At 37.7% G+C, this 17,076-nt stretch overlaps 2 protein-coding genes and 1 non-coding gene across 3 annotated transcripts; 1 reads left to right on the top strand and 2 right to left on the bottom strand.

Annotated features, from left to right (window-relative positions):
• Positions 1 to 1,278: 1,278 nt before the first annotated feature.
• Positions 1,279 to 3,620, top strand: LOC114824388 (expansin-A4-like). Its single transcript, XM_029101183.2, has 3 exons — positions 1,279 to 1,794; positions 1,957 to 2,275; positions 2,885 to 3,620. The coding sequence occupies exons 1-3, from the start codon at positions 1,647 to 1,649 to the stop codon at positions 3,192 to 3,194; spliced, it is 777 nt and encodes a 258-aa protein (XP_028957016.1). The 5' UTR covers positions 1,279 to 1,646; the 3' UTR covers positions 3,195 to 3,620.
• A 7,600-nt stretch (positions 3,621 to 11,220) lies between these two features.
• Positions 11,221 to 11,293, bottom strand: TRNAK-UUU (transfer RNA lysine (anticodon UUU)). The gene has a single exon. It is a non-coding gene; the product is annotated as a tRNA-Lys (tRNA).
• Positions 11,294 to 13,694: 2,401 nt separating this feature from the next.
• Positions 13,695 to 16,715, bottom strand: LOC103433421 (receptor-like cytoplasmic kinase 176). The gene is made up of 6 exons (XM_008371685.4): positions 16,144 to 16,715; positions 15,538 to 15,842; positions 15,136 to 15,271; positions 14,862 to 15,004; positions 14,635 to 14,758; positions 13,695 to 14,359 (listed from the first exon to the last, which is right to left on the bottom strand). The coding sequence occupies exons 1-6, from the start codon at positions 16,193 to 16,195 to the stop codon at positions 13,935 to 13,937; spliced, it is 1,185 nt and encodes a 394-aa protein (XP_008369907.2). The 5' UTR covers positions 16,196 to 16,715; the 3' UTR covers positions 13,695 to 13,934.
• Between the last annotated feature and the right edge of the window lie 361 nt (positions 16,716 to 17,076).

Here is a 17,076-nt window from a genome sequence, read left to right as displayed (position 1 = left end):
TTAAGGCATAGATAATTGTTAATTATTAAAAAATAGTCGTCAATTAATACTGCAGTCTAGTGGTATTCTTCTTCACTTATAAGTGAGAGGTCTTAGGTTCGATTCTCGCCAAATGCGAATTTGAATCACATTATTGCTAGTCCATTGTAAGGCTAAGCCCACTTCATTCCCGTTTAGTGTAGATAATTCTCTTTTGTCTATAATCGAACCTAAGATCTCTCACTTGCAAGTGAAGAGGAACAGTACTAGACCGTAGTATTAAGTGGCTGGATTAATGATACTTAAGGTTCACATCATCAATCTGAAAAATCAAATTGGGGTGGCCCTCCCTAGCTTCACAATTAATTTCATGCTAATTAAATCTTAATTTGCTTAATCAAAGACTAAGTAGGATGATAACTGAATTTTTTTATATCATTTTTAACCTTTCTTATTATCGGATTGAATAAATCAATTGAAAGCAACCAATATAGTTAAACATGAATGTGTAGCAAGACAAAACAGAATGTGTAAAACATCTTCAAATGAGATGTTAAAATTCCAGGTGGAACCCACTGTGCATATTTCACATCAAAAGTCTCTCCAACCGAATTGTTATTTGTTGATTGAATTTGAAAGCTTTGTAATTTGGAGTCATATTTAACATCAATGTCAAATTTTGTAAACCAAATGATGTGGATATTGATAATTGAATTATTATTTAAATGTTGATTAATGTGCTTATTTCCTATTGATGACATATTATTTGGTTTGCAAATTTAGTTTAAAGTTTTGATCTCCCTAGTATTATCCTATTTTAATTCATTTTAATATCAGGTCTCTTATTCTACTAACATTTCAACCAAACAAAATTTTGTTTCAACATTTTCTAATAATTAAGACCATTTAAAGCTTTATTTAAATAATAAAATGATATTTAACAATTCAGTTAAAAAATAATAAAATTTAACATAAGATTTTAGATTGTCATATCAGCTATTAGTTGTAATTTAACTCTTATAATTTGACATTTGAGAGATGGTCAATTTATCTCATTGAATCTCCCTCTCTCCCATTGGTTCTTCAACTTGCCCCCCCCACTGGACCGAACAAAATCAACGTGAAGAGAGCCCATGTGTGGTGCACATGCACGTCAATTCATGTTTCCCGAATGAATGGTGAGTCGTGACCCAATAAACATAACTTGGAAAATATGAAAACGAGAATTTTTTTTTTGAAAATAAGAATTATAAATGTTTAAAAATAAATAAATAGATATGAGAGTGGGCATTAATTAGAGAGGTAAATTATATGGGATTTGGATCCTCTTATGAGTCAATTGAGAGAATCTTCCTAATTAAGTATTGTGGACTGTTAAATTTTTATTTAACGGTTAAAAACATAAAAAAATTTTAAAATTATAATAATTATAGCCGTTAGATGAAAATTCAATAGCCCACGATGCTTGGTTAGGAGATCCTCTCCATTGGCTCAGGAGAGGATCCAAATCCAATTATATGCAGACCCCTGATGCGTGCTCGCAACCTCCATAAGTACCCCCACCTTCTTCCCGCTTTCTATTCGCCCCAACACCAATCCTATCCATCACTCTCTCTCTCCTCTCTGCTTTCTCACTCCCATTTCTATCTCGCTCACTCTCTCCGGCAATGGCTTCCCTTCGCGTGCTCTACATTGCTTTCATGCTCTCACTCTTCATGGCGGCCAACGCTAGAATTCCAGGGGTTTACACCGGTGGCCCATGGGAGGGCGCCCACGCCACCTTCTACGGTGGTAACGACGCCTCTGGAACCATGGGTACGTACCCATTTTCTTCATCTCAAAACCCCATTTCATTTCTCAAATTTTTAAGTTTTTCTCTCTGATTTGCAGAACCCATGTTTTATTTTCTTGTTTTCTACTCAAAAGTCTCAGGCTCTGAGCCTCCTAAAACCACCCATTTGTCTCTGTATTTTTCAGGCGGCGCTTGCGGGTACGGAAACCTCTACAGCCAAGGATACGGCGTCAACACCGCGGCGCTGAGCACTGCTCTGTTCAACAATGGCCTTAGCTGCGGCGCCTGCTTCGAGATTAAGTGCGGCGACGACCCCAGGTGGTGCCACCCAGGCAACCCCTCCATCTTAGTCACCGCCACCAACTTCTGCCCTCCTAACTTCGCTCAGCCCAGCGACGACGGCGGGTGGTGCAACCCTCCCCGCACCCACTTCGACCTGGCCATGCCCATGTTCCTCAAGATCGCCGAGTACAAGGCCGGCATCGTCCCCGTCTCCTACCGCCGGTGAGTATACCAAACTTACTGTCACACACTCACTTCAGTCTCCTTTTCTTTCGCTTTTTCTGTGTTTATTTTTCGTTTGGACGGAAATACCCTCGCCTTTGCTTTCTCTATCGCTTTCTAAAATCATGTTTGGTCACCGAGAAACCAGCCTAGACTTTAGTGCTCCTCAGTTAAGAACATTCTTGTTTTCTTATTAACCAAACGGCAGAAATGTTTTTATTTTCTCGCGAACCAAACAGACCTTAATGTTTAGTTGAGCATCCGTCACGTTTTACGTCGTTTACCCAAACTAACCAACGGGAATACGATTTCCCCTTTCCCCCTTGCTTAAAATGACCAAACCAACCTCACTCTAGGAAACCCTATTGACTTGGTTTAGGTGAGTGTAATTTAGTGAAGGCATGAAGGGTAGATAGGTCTTTTAACTGGGTTAGGGCAGTCCCTTCACGCCGTTCGACGCGTGTATTGAAACGGTACTAACTTTATGGGGAATCGCACCATTTCCGCATCGGAAATTTACCAGTCAAACCTACTCAAGCCGTTTTTTAAACGCAGTAATAAAATTTTGACTCCGTTTAATATTTTTTTATTATTTGTTCCTTTTTTCAGAGTTCCGTGCAGAAAGCAAGGCGGAGTGAGATTCACAATTAACGGTTTCCGTTACTTCAACCTGGTTCTGATCACCAACGTCGCGGGCGCAGGGGATATCGTGAGGGTGAGCGTAAAAGGCGCGAACACTGGGTGGATGTCGATGAGCCGCAACTGGGGACAAAACTGGCAATCCAACGCAGACCTGGTGGGCCAGACCCTGTCCTTTCGAGTCACGGGCAGTGACAGGCGCACATCCACCTCCCACAACGTGGCACCCGCTGATTGGCAGTTCGGACAAACTTTCACCGGCAAGAATTTCCGGGTCTAAAATTAAGAAGGAAAAAAAAAGTTTATCCACTATCTGTAATTTTCCATGGGTTTTTAACTCTTTTTTTTAACTATCAAAGTTTAATTTCCCGCCATCTGATTTTCCTTAATTTTCCCGGGAAAATTTGGAAGCGGTGGGAGTATAAAAGTAAAGTATTAGATGATGGGGGGTTAAAAGTTAAAATTGGGTGGTAAGATAGGTCGAAAAGCGACTTCTTTTGCAAGTGTGGTGTGCGGCAACTTTTTACTTTTTACTTTGGTGCTTTTTTTTTATTTGGTTTGAGTGGGGAGGGTGGTAAGAATTTAGGTGATCCGGCCAAATAGTGTGTAAAAGGAGTTGAAGCGGCTGCAAAGAACAAACATGCAGCCCGCACCTCTTTCCATATCTTTTCTAGAATTTTATATAATATATATTTCAGTTAGCATATTTCTTTTTTTTTCCTTTTTTTTTGCAAATTTAATTTCTGTTTATGGGTTACTTTTATATTTTCTTTTGGATGGATTAATTGTGTTTTATTTATTAAAGTATAATTTTATTTGATAAACTTGAACGTTACATCAAATTCGTCTAAGAAAAACAACAATGCGGGCAAAAGCTACACAAATTAAAAACATACATACATCACCCAAATTAAGATCGATTGCTGCCTTGCCTCCACAACGCAAAACCTACAATACGCTACTAAATATATTGATAGTTTAGGTGGAATTTGTGCACATATTTTGAAGTTCAGGTGGTACTTGTGCAAAACTTCCTTCAATTTAATTACTTGCATTGCCTGGAACGTCTGATTTTTATTACAAATACTCTCGACGCAATTAGGAATTGTGACAATTAAATATAAGTTATTTATTTTAACATGATTTCGATGGGGAATGCAGTTTTCAACAGACGACCCATAAGCTTAAATCTCGAGAATTATCGCCATCAAATGAATGAACGCTCGCATCAAACCCATCTATAGAATGTTTTTTTTTTCTTTTAAAAGGGGGACAACTTGTGGCAAGCCACAGTTATCCATCTCTTCCGAAGACATCTATAGAATGTTACGGAACCCTGGAAAGGACTGCCATCTGATGGTGAAGTTGCTTTGACTACAAAACCATGTCTATCTGTAAACAAATTGTCCATATAAATACCAAATGAAAAATAGAAATAAAAAATGGTGATAATTTAGAGTTGAAAAGGATGGAGGTGCAATTAAATTTTTGATATTTCATGACGTTTTGTTGCATAGGAAAGTAGTGATGAGAAGAAGAAATGGCTCCATATGAGGAAATCTAGCAGATTGCGTGGAGGGCCATGCATCTCAAAACTTGAATTTTCAAAAGCGTAAACGAAGAAAGATGATATCAACTTACCACCACTTGGTCCACCCTATTTTATATTTATTTTCCCCTTTTCCCCTAATTTCCCAAGTTGGTTCTTGCAACGTCTTAATTTCTCTTCTCATACCTTTGTGCCAAGACACAAGAGGCTACGACAGTAGTAAGTTGATGTCGTCTGTAGTATGTGCCACGTACGAGCTACTTTACTCAAATAAGTTTTTGATAAATTTTGAGATCAAAGAGGATTAAACCCTAACTAGTTAGACCATCTCCAACCGAATGGTTCAGAGGGCTGAAAATTGCCTGAAATCCGTCTCCAACCAAGGGTTTGGCCAGAGGGCTGGTGAGCCCCATGAAATCTGAAAGGGCCAACCGGCTTGCCCAATCCAGCCAGCCAGCCAGCTAGCCACGGGTTGGGCCAAAATTTTGATTAATCCTGTCGGATATAACCGACGGTAATAGTACTTATTCCTGTCGGATATAACCGACCGACATGAATGGTTGCCAAAATTTGAAATTCAACGGCTAGTTACCATTGGATTCAAATGTTTTTTTTTTGGGGGCCAAATTTTTGTTTATGAAATTTAAAAATTCTTTTTTTTTTCCTAAGCCATTCATAAACACCTAAAATTTTAAATTATGCCTTGGTTTATGAAATTTAAAAATTCCCTCTTTTTTTTCAAGCAATACCTAAGCCATTCCTACATCATTTCTCACATAATTTTCACCATTCCATACTATCTCACTCCATTCTATTTCAATTCTTCACATTATATTTTTTTTACCTCTTCCAATAATCTTTCCTTTAATTTTTTCAATAACATTAAATACCATTAAACAATATTAAATAACATTAAATAACATTAAACAACATAAAAATTATACATTTAACAACATGAAACTTAAACAACATTGTGAAAAACATTTAACAACATAAAACTTAAACTCATACTCCATGCTATATTTGGCCAAAGATGTGCGACAAGATCTTGTTGTAGGTATTTGTTTGTGGCACGGGAACGTATTATTGTATAGCGCCTCATGTAGTCATTTATAGAGATACTACCAGTTCTTGGATTGAAAGGCAAATTAGGCCCATCATATATTTTTACACGAGCCATTCTTAACCTATTTGGATCATCTTGGTCATCATCGGACTCTCCATCAATATACCCATCTCGCTCATCCTCCACAATCATATTGTGTAATATGATGCAAGACATTATGATGGAGTCCAAATTTTCTCGACTCCACCCTCTTGCCGGTTCTCTAATGATCTTCCACCGTGCTTGTAGAATACCGAAAGCTCTCTCAACATCTTTCCGGTATGCCTCTTGGTGTAAGGTAAACAACTTTTCGACGTCATTCCTAGGGTTTGGAATTGCTTGGACAAGTGTCACCCACTTTGGGTAGATGTCATCTGCCAAGTAATACCTCATATTGTACGAACGACCGTTGATGTAGTAGTCAAGTTGAGGTGTTTTACCTTCCATCAGGGTATTAAAGAGAGGTAAACGCCCAAGAACTGTAATGTCATTTTGGGATCCAGGGACTCCAACGAAAGCATGTCAGATCCATGTGTCATACGAGACAACCGCCTCTAACACAACAGTTGGCTTTCTCAACCTTCCGCAGAAGCCTCATTGCCATCCGGTTAGACAGTTCTTCCAAACCCAATGCATGCAGTCTAAGGCCCTATCATGCACGGAAACCCACGGTCATTAGCTTTGTGAATGAGCTGATCCAGATCTTCTTGATTTGGCTCGCGAAGGTACTCGTCTTTGTAAACCTAAACAATTATGACACAAAATTGTTGAAGAGATTCAAGGCTTGTAGACTCAGACATACCATGAGTTTCATCCATTAAATCAGCTAGGGAGCCATAGGCCATCATTCAGAGTGCAACAGCAACCTTCTGATGAGGTGAGAAACCAGGGCGGCATGCTCTATCCTGCTTTTTTCGAAAGTATAGATTGACCTGCTGGATATCATGAAGTACACGCTCGAAGACATAACGCCTCATCCGGAAGCGACATCTGAAATCCTTTTATGTTTACACCGAGTTGGGGTTGAAGTAGTTGTTCATCAGATTAGCATGCGTCATCACTCTGTTTTGTGGTTTGTAAGAGCAACTATCAACAGAGCCACCCCATTCAGGTTGTTGCGCAGTTGGCTGACACACCATGGTCGCAGCCATGGCTGCTGCTATGTTTTGTGCGTTGCACCATGCTTCATCTTCTTCATCAGACTCCTCATCTTCTCGTCTCATCTGCACCCATTTTTCTTCCAATTTGGAATTGGATGAGGACCCCTAGTTGGAATCCGAAGAGGATCCAAAGTTGGAATTCATTGCAAACTTGAATTGAAAGAGATTGAATTGAAATAGATTGAATTCAAAGTTGTGTGAATTATAACCCAATATCCACCCTATTTATAGCCCAAAAAAATTCAAATCCAACGGCTAGCTAACGTCACTTAGCCGTTAGATTTGCATTTAAGTTGTAATTTTTAAATAATAAATTATATTTGGCCCTATGATCCTTTGGCCCTTGGTTGGAGACGGTTTTTTATGACAGAGCTAAAACAAGCCCTATGGCCCTCGGTTTGAGATGGAGGCAAATATAACCATGTACTGTTCATTAAAATATTAACATCTTGGAGGACCAGATGGCTAAAACGAGCCGTCTGGTCAGCCCTCGGTTAAAGATGGTCTTAGTACTTATTGAACTTTTGGTCTAATAGATTGAAATTTTATAGAAACCACTCGAAATTTTAAGAGCGAAAGGGAATTCAGTCCTGATTTACTGAATATACTTGTGGCAGCATGGCAAACGTGTTTAGTGGCTTCATTTCAAATTATTTCTTTTATGGTCTTTTTACACTAATTACAAATTAAATGTTGCGTGAACTAGGATGAGTGCAAAGTTCTTATTCTTGAATCTCTTGTCGAAGAACTCTAGCGTCTTAACTCTCTCAAATTAATTAGGTCCCACAGTATCATAAATTCATTTGGGAGAAATGAGCCGTAATTAGCACTTCAAATAAGTTATCTGCACTTTAAATAATAAGAAATATAGACTTAAAAGATCGCATAATTTTTTAGAGCGTCGACAATATCTTCTTTTAAAAATGGAGATAAAGTTGAATAAAAGATGTTTTAATGCATTATTCATATGTGATTGGCAGATTAACACCAACCAGTCTGAGGTAGACAGTGCGGACCAGGATCCTCTTGTGAGCTAAGGATGAGGATCCTCCTCATCAAGGGATGTGGACCGTTAGATGAAAATCCAACGGCTACAATTATTATAACTTTAAAGGGACCCCCCTGTTTGTAGCCGTTGGATTTTCATCTAACGGCCCACACTCATTGATGAGGAGGATCCTCATCCTTAGCTCAGGAGAGGATCCTGGTCCAGACAGTGCGAGCAGCAAAACCTTATTGGTATCTGCCACTGCCACTTATTCAGGAGAAATTTTTTATTGTGATAATATGGGTGATGCACCACATGTTTTTATATAAGTAGTAGAAAATTTTATATTTTAAGTTATTAAGTTTTTAACAAACATATCCTACAATTTGTATAGTGACACGTGCTGTACCATCCCGTGTATCAGTCGCACTGAAAAATCTCTCCTCATGCAGACCTGTCCATAATTACTCTTCTTTAACCATCTTGTACCACGGCAGTTTAAATTTGATGCTCCAAAGATTTTCTATGGTATTCTGAATTTTTAACCGTTATTTTTTCTATTTAAAACATAAAAACTTAAATTAAACGGTTAAAAGTTTCAGAGTATTGGATACTCCGGAGCACAATAGAAGTTTTGATGTCAAGCTTTAATGTTTGAAATTTATTCCTTCTTTTTTATTGGTTTAAACTTGATTCAAGTTTAGCTTGTAAATAACTGAAATACTTTTGATAGCATTTATGAGTCAAAATGTTTTCTATAAAGATATATTCTCAAAAGAACAATTAAAACAGGTCCCAATTACGATATAGACTACCACATTGTGGATTGCGCGAACACATGTTACCAAATGGTTCCTATCCGATGGTCACAACACAACACAAGTTGCTAATATCTTGAATGCCCTTCAATTTCATACCCCCTTTGACGCAATTAACATTGTTTGTCTACTTGCTTTCTTGCATGTTTTTGCACTCAATTTTTGTGGCCCTTTTTGTGCATATATATATACGAGAAAATATCACAAAAATATTGAATGGACGGTGCAGATTTCATTGAAATTAAACCAAAGATGGATGTGTCAAGCTGCTAAAATTGGAGCATTATTATTTGCTTCCATAACTAAAAGCCCAATGCTTCAAAACAACCCCGAGAGGCGGTGCCAGGTTCTATGTAGATCGGTAGAAAACGTTGGTGCCCAAAAAACAGTGGACAATAGTACTCCATTGACTAAAATTGGTAAAATTGGATAGGTGCAATTCTTAACTAGCCTCTTTTGAGTCTGAAATAGATAATCGTGGTTCGCCATCCAAATTTTTTTTTTTTTTTTTTTTTTTATAAAAAAAAGTAGTAAAATTGGTAAAGAGGAAAAGTTGCTTGGCATTTATACCTTATCCACCACATTATCTCACAACTTTCGGTGACAAATAAAATCAAAATCCTATTGGGGCAAACTGCAAAGGTCTTTGTAGTTTATGACTCAATTGTCAACGGTTTATATTCTTCTAAAAGCATTTTCAACGAGGACTCTATGAGGCTGAAAAAGTGGTGGATATAGCGCATTTTGGAGCTACGAGAAATACTTGGCGTTGAGTAATATACTTTTCAGGCTCTATATGGAGCTATATATTTATCTATGTAGTAATTTGAAGACACGATAAAGTTATTTTTGTCTTAACTTTTCTGAAGTTGATTTTTGGATGAGTTCTTTTAAAAAAATTTATTATAAATTTGTCAATTTAAAAAAAAAAAAAAAAAAACTCAAATTCTGACAATATTAGATTTCATCACTTATGCACCGTTGGATTTCATATCTGACAAAAACAAAAAAAAAACTAGCCATTGACAAAACAAAAAACAAACAGTAACAAAAAATAGTCATTGAGATATGTATTTGAAATCAAACTGTGCCCTTGATCTCATGTGGGTCGTACTACTTTTTGTGACTGGATTTAGCCCAATTTTTAAGCCCATTGAGTGAAATTTCTTACTAAGGCTTTAAATATAGTAGCCTCAAGAAGAATAAAGCACCCATTAGAGATGCTCTAACGCATCATATGTTGGTTAGGACATGTATTCGTCCCAGCATCTGAGTTTGAGTTTATGTTTTCGTAAATTAAAATAGTTTAAAATATAATATTGCCTTATAAAAAAAACAAAATTCTTCAATCTGCTCGCATATTATCCCTTCAATATGCTTTTGATCAAGTAGTCACATATTTGGAATCGGAAATGGATTTTGAGGTCATGAGGACCACATGAATCATGTCCATGATATATAGGTAGAATTTGAATTTATACTTGGGAATCATATCAAAATTTTATTTCTTCAATTTACACTGCAACCTACGCCAAATGTCAAGAGGCCACGAATTCTTTAAGGCTACCTATTTTCGACTATTTATATTATTACTTGGGAGTTTTAACGAAAAATCTACGGTACTGTTTACTTCAACGAAAAAACACATTTTTACACTAAAAAGTCAAACCTGATACTATTCATTTTACTTTTTATTTTATCCTTATTACTAAAACCCAAAGTTTTCAAGCTATTTTTCATTAGTTTTCCATTATTACTTTCTTAAAAAGGGGACTAAATTATAGTTTTGCTACAACAGTCTACCCTTTTAAGGACCAGAAAGATTCCTATAGGCATTTCACAGCCTCCCCCTAGAGGCCATCGTGTGATTCACAAGTCCTAAGAATCGATCACAGGACGTGCCGTGTGAATATGGGTTGGGAATTCATCCACAATTACTGGGCCACCCTCATGGTGGTTCTATTTATAGTATTTGAAATTATCTATATTATTTTAAGGGCTAAACTGTCAATTTGCCCCCTGAATTATCACTTAACTTTCGATCTTATCCTTGAACTTTTTAATTGGCAAATTAAGGACTTAAACTAAATTTTTTTGGCCGACTTCCCCCTACCATTAGTTTTTCATAGATTTCATCCAAATTAACATTAACTCTTATCACGCGCACACTACGTGACTCTCCTTTGTGGACAAAAGCGTCACTTTGCTAGACTTTCAGACACAAAAACTATAGAATCACACATATTTGCATAGGTTTATATTTAAGAAATATAAGATTTTCAATAATTTTAAAGAATGAAGCGACCGAACTATCCTCACATGTTGTGCAACATGCTTCCCATTTAACAAAAATTTGGATGGAATGAATGAAAAATTAACAGTAAGGGCATATCAGCCAAAAAAATTAGTTTAAGTCTTTAATTTTCCAATTAAAAAGTTTAAGGAAGAAATCGAAAGTTAAGTGATAAGCCAAGAGCAAATCAACAGTTTATTCTTATTTAAAGTGCTGGAAATCGAAAGAGAGCGCATAAATTATTTTTTCTTTTTGCACTAAGTTGTAAAGGAGGCCCAACATAATCTATGGCTTGTATAGCCCAAAGGTGCCTTCTAGTGGCCTCAAATGGATCGGGCCTTATTTTTATTTCTAATTGTATCCAAAAAAATTTTAAATTAAAATAAAATAAAACGCCGTCTGTGGGAATCGAACCCACGACCACGTGGTTAAAAGCCACGCGCTCTACCAGCTGAGCTAAGACGGCTTGACGCTATCTTAAGCTATAGTTTATATTTAAATCGGAAGACAATTGGATTTTATGAAACATGTTTTATAGAATGCTATCCACACACTTTTTTTTGCCTCTTACACACCTTTCCTGTTAATTTCTATCATTTAATATTCTTCAATCCATTTTATCTGCTAGCCAAAAATTGAGAAGAATGTGTGCTAATGAAAAGAGCTTAAAAACTTTGAGTTTTAACGATACGAACAAAATAAAGGGTAAAGTAAATAGTATCAGGATTGACTTTTTAGTGTAAAAATGTGGTTTTTTGTTAAAGTGAACAGTACTAGAAGCTTTTTGTTAAAATTTCCTTTTTTATATATACAATTATATATCTACGGTGTAGGATTTAGCTTATGAATTTAAGGTGAAAGTTAAAGCAATAGATCTCTCCAGCATAAGTCTTGTCTTCAAGGACAACTCTGTTTTGCAAGTCGAAGTTCAGCCCTTCCACTCTCTGTGCCCACGCTATCACATCCTCCACGTACATCCTACAAATAATTGGTACAATTACCAATTATAACAAAGTGTTATTTTACATATACTATATCATTGATCGTTTGGTCTATGTAACTTAACACCTTGTTATAGTAACATAACATTTGTCATAGTAACATATACTATATCACGTACATTCTTTACGTAAATCCTGAATTCAAAATCTTAAGATATGCACAGGATCTCTAACAACTACATCATGGTCCAAGAGCTTTTAGGTGTCCATGATACGAAACCAAAACATATATTTGTGATCTTCGTCTCTAGGACATTCTACGTTGAATGTAAACTTTTCAGTCCAAACTGGTTTTGTTCCTGATCCTCCTACATTGAATACATATATAGTACTAACCCAATTACTTTAATTCGCGATCATCAACCATAAACATGCGAACGGGTCAATTATTTACGGTCCTCATCCTTAAATGGTCCGTCCATATGAAATCTAATCTCCTAGCAATGTTACACACACACACCACGAATTCCATCCCCCCCCGGGGCGGCGGGACCTCTCTCTCTCTGTCTCTCTCTCTCTCACAGACACACCACGAATTCCATCCCCCCCCCGGCCGGGGCGGCGGGACCTCTCTCTCTCTCTCTCTCTCTCAGGGAAATTCAAACTGGTTCAAAATCGATGCTGGATAATGGAATTATAAGTCTTGGTCGTCCCATGCAAATTGGTGTTATATAAATAATTAATTTTTTGGCCAATAATTATATTTACGTACAAATTGGTTTTTATGTTTTTCTTTTTCCGGCTGCGTTGTAATCTATACAGGTACGTCAGAAACTTGTATGGAATAATTGCTTGTGGATTTGGTGCTGTTTATTAATTGTTTAGTACTTGCTAACCAGAAGAACTTGATAGCAGGTACGGTTGTTCATATTACCTGGTTGTAGGGATGATATATGATTTGGACTACTAGTTAACGAAAACGATATAGTGCTTCAGAGTATAAATTATCTCCGATTTATGTGGTTTTGGTTAGCTGGTCCACCAAGAAATTGAATTGATGAATGTTAAAGTCAGTCGTTTAAAGATGAAGACCAAGACTTGTATCAATTGACTAGAAACCCTAACATGTGAGAGCAATTGTTGTTGCGTGATTTGCGGAGAAATAGAAGGGAAAATACAAACACTATTTCCGCTGTCAGGAGTGGAACCTGTTTAAACATCACATTCCACTTTGCCCCCTAAAATGGTCTCTGGACACTCTTATTTCCTTGAACACCCAAATTATTTTTTCTTTTTCTCTGGACACCCACAATTTTGTACAATATGCCAAGCTTAACGATGTTTTAAACTCTGAAAACTATGTTACAATTCTAACAATTTTTTTTTAAAAAAAAAACAATACGAAATTATGCTGAAGGACCATCCATGAACACTGGCGGAATGCCTAGTGTGGGCAGTTGCGCCCACTTGAAAAAAGAGTGCAGATAGTTCACTTGAGTTGTTGAAGATCATTCTCTTCATTAGACCAAGATTTAAATTCAATACTCGTTGCCAGCAATCCTTCTTGGTGGGCAGTCGGTAAAAACCAAAAAAGGGGCTAAGATCCCTTCTGTAAGTTCTTAAAGAGGTTTGTGATATGCAAAGAGCAATTCCACTGCCGGGATTCGAACCTGGATTTTAACATCAATCCAGTTTAAGTTGTGCTACAGTTGATTCTTGTGCTTGAAGTTTGAATAAAAAAATTACATAAACTGTATACAGAGTTAGAGCATCTCCAATGCATCGGAAACTTACGATTTACATCTTATATTTGAATATGAGACACAACTATGAGGCAAAACAGACTATCCATACACTAATGGAGGCCGTTATCAAGGTCCCATAATTCCGAGAGGAACGAAAATCACTCAATGAGCCGAATCGCACTTCTCATACACACGTTGCACTTTTGCATTTTTTAAATTTCAGTAACCCGAAAACAACTCCGCAAGTTCAGTGATTCTGCGCGTAAATAACCAAAAAATACTCAAAGGCAGTAGGCTCGAAGACATTATACACAATCACTACACACTACTTTGAACAATTCTCGGCTATGTACAAATTTTATCTATCAAGACTTCACTTCGCACCTTTCACTATATCTCGGGCGGCACGAAAGCTCTTTCTTCAAGCAAAAAGTGGGTCTCTAGAAGGCCGGGGATAAGCAGTCACGTTGGCAGCATCGTCAACACTCCTTTTGCTGGACTTGGGACTAGTTGCATTATGCTCTTTCTGAGTACCCTTGGGGACGTCCTGAAGCTCATCCAGTACTGTTACTACTTCATTCATGTCAGGTCTGTCCTTGGGATCTACAGCAAGACATTGAAGCGCAAGGGCAGCAGCCTTTTGGGCACAACTGACTGAGTACTGGCCTTCAAGGCGAGAATCAATGACACGAAAAACTCGGCGTTGGTTTCTCAGGTATGGTTTTGCCCATTCCACCAGATTGTGTTCTCCAGTTGGCCTGTTCTTATCTATAGCTCGTTGTCCAGATAACATTTCTAGAAGAACAACTCCGAAACTGTATATGTCACTCTTGGTAGTAAGATGACCTGACGAAGAAAACAGCAATTAGATAAGCACTAACTGAACTTTGGTTCTATTAATTATTAAACCTTAACTTTGGCAATTGCAGCTGCATTCCATCGGTGGCCAACAATTGAATGACGGTAAATTGACAGATTAGTTTTAAGACAAGGCCGGGAATCGGTACTTAATGGAAAAAACTACGAGAAATCGTGACATTCGGAGAGGAGCTTGGTTTCTAAAGGCCAAAGAGGTTCGTACTGGTCAAGGATTTTAGACAAAAATGAAGTAGGTGTAGCACCTGTGGCTAAATACTCCGGAGCAGCATATCCCTGGGTTCCAATGACCCTAGTAGAGACGTGGCTCTTGTCACCAGTTGGCCCATCCCTGGCTAACCCAAAATCAGACAGCTTTGCGTTGTAGTTCTGAAATTGAAACAAGGAGTCAGTGAGGAGACCCTGATATAGTGAAATTTGGCATATCCAACCATACTTGAATCTGATGAAAATAGGGTATCGAATAACATACCGCGTCGAGCAAAATATTAGCTGACTTGAAGTCACGGTGTATAATTTGTGTTTCAGCATTGTGGAGAAAGGCAAGTCCCTTTGCAGCACCGAGGGCAATTTTCATTCGGAAGCTCCAAGAAAGTGGATGAAAGTGAGAACTTCCTGTTGCAACAGTATATTCTTCAGTACCAAGGCATCATATTCAACTTGCAACATGCTTTCTCTAAGAAGAAAAAGGGGGGAGGAGAAAGGTTCAAAAACGAATGCCACTATTGGGTACGTAATGAACTCACTCCTGAATAGATGGTTTTCCATGCTGCCCTTAGGCATGAACTCATAAACTAAGAGCCGGTGATCATCCTCTAAGCAATATCCAATAAGTTTCACAAGATTAGGATGATGCAGCTCTCCTAGATAGTTGATTTCTGCCTGTATATCCAAAATGTAGGATTCATCACTCTGGTATCAAGATATGATTCGAAAACAAATCCAAATTGACATTACATAATCTAACAAAAGTTGCAAGTCATAGACAAGTCACAGTTAGGTGATATGGAGAATTTCGAATGGCAAGTTTCTCGCAATTAAAGAGCAGTAAACTACTATGGCATGAAGCCATAAGCATACAATGCAGATAACAAGTTATTTCAGATCACCATCAAAACTCATAAAAATGTTGAGGTAATTGCACTCACCAGCCATTCCTTGTGACCCTGGAACCCATCTTGGTTGAGTTTCTTCACGGCGATCACCATGCCAGTCCCGGCCTTGGATGCTATAAGCGAACTTTCGTCAATCCAACCTTTGAAAACGGAACCAAAACCCCCATCTCCCAGCACACTGTCAGGACGGAAGTTTCTGGTGGCGGTTTTAAGCTCACTGAAGCTGATACTCTTCAGAGTAGTAGACTGTAAGATCTCGCCCTCGCTCCGAGGAGTCACCGGCATGGAAGTCGATGAGTTCCTGCCACTTGAACCACTCCCTTGTTTCGAATTGAATCCTGTCAGAGAAAGCAACCCAATTGACATACATCACCAAAAGATTCACTCCACAATGTAGTGGTGAACTCATACTATAAACTTCTATCATCCATCATCAAAACAATTCTTCCACAACAAAACCTTTAAATACCCATGATTTCTATATAAAACCTATAGAATTACCTCAAAAATAAAAACCCATCTGGTCAAACAAAAAGAAGACATCCAGGAAAAATAAAGTCTAATATTTTCTGAGGAAAAATCAACAACAGATTAGTTTTTTCCTTCCAGAAAAAAAGAACAAGAAAAAAAAAAAGTTACCTGTATTCAAAGGACTTTCAGCCTTGATTTTGTTGCTCCAGCAAGCCCCCATCAAAAAAAAAGTTTCCCAAAATCTCTGTATCTCACCAAGGTCTTCAAATTCAACAGACAAGAACCCAACTGCAGACTGAGATTTTGTTTTCTGGGTTCAATCTGCCAGCAAGATTTTTCACTCTTTCCGCAGAGGAACATAAAGACTAAGAACCCAACTGCGAAGTCCGCAATTCAGACACGAAAAAGATTGCAACTTTTTACTTTTCAGAGATCCTAGCTAGCAGTAGCTGATGGCAAAGACGACGATTGGTGCTTTCGGGTTGGTTTCCTTTTACTTTTTTGGGTTTTGTTTTTTTGGATGAGAAGCTAACAAAAAGCAAGGAGAAAGAAAAGAATGGAAAAGTCGCTGTGAAGGTTTCTTGCCATTGGAGCTTCTTGGTAGCCTTTTTAGACTTTCGTGAAGCACAGAGCTATACGCGGTTGACTTGCTTTTGAGTCTCTTTATCTTTTTACTCCAACAAAAACATTCATTGGTGCCTACAAATTGCATAATTTTCTCTGGTTTTGTTTTGGTCTGTGTGCTGAATTTTCCATTTCGTTTTTTTGTAATATCTTAGAGGAGAATCAGTCATGTCTACATAATTGGACAAGGATCTTCTCTTGGTCTTCTTGGGGGAAATCCGAAGATCAATCAATCATGTCTGTTTCATCGTGCGATCAGCTTTCGTTTGATACTATTTATATTCAATTTTAATTTTTTAACTGCATAATGTACGATGAATGGATACGATTGATTGATCATCCGGATCTCCACAAAGAAGATACGGAAAGGATTCTATTCCTACATAATTAGACGTTGGAATCAATGGTCATGGAATTTGATCCACTCTAGATCTTAATGTCGAGAATCTAGGGATAAAAAATACAGGATTGCTTTTG

This window comes from Malus domestica, chromosome 04, assembly GCF_042453785.1.
Source record: "Malus domestica chromosome 04, GDT2T_hap1".
Taxonomy (NCBI): domain Eukaryota; kingdom Viridiplantae; phylum Streptophyta; class Magnoliopsida; order Rosales; family Rosaceae; genus Malus; species Malus domestica.
This window is presented reverse-complemented; position numbering and strand designations above follow the sequence as displayed.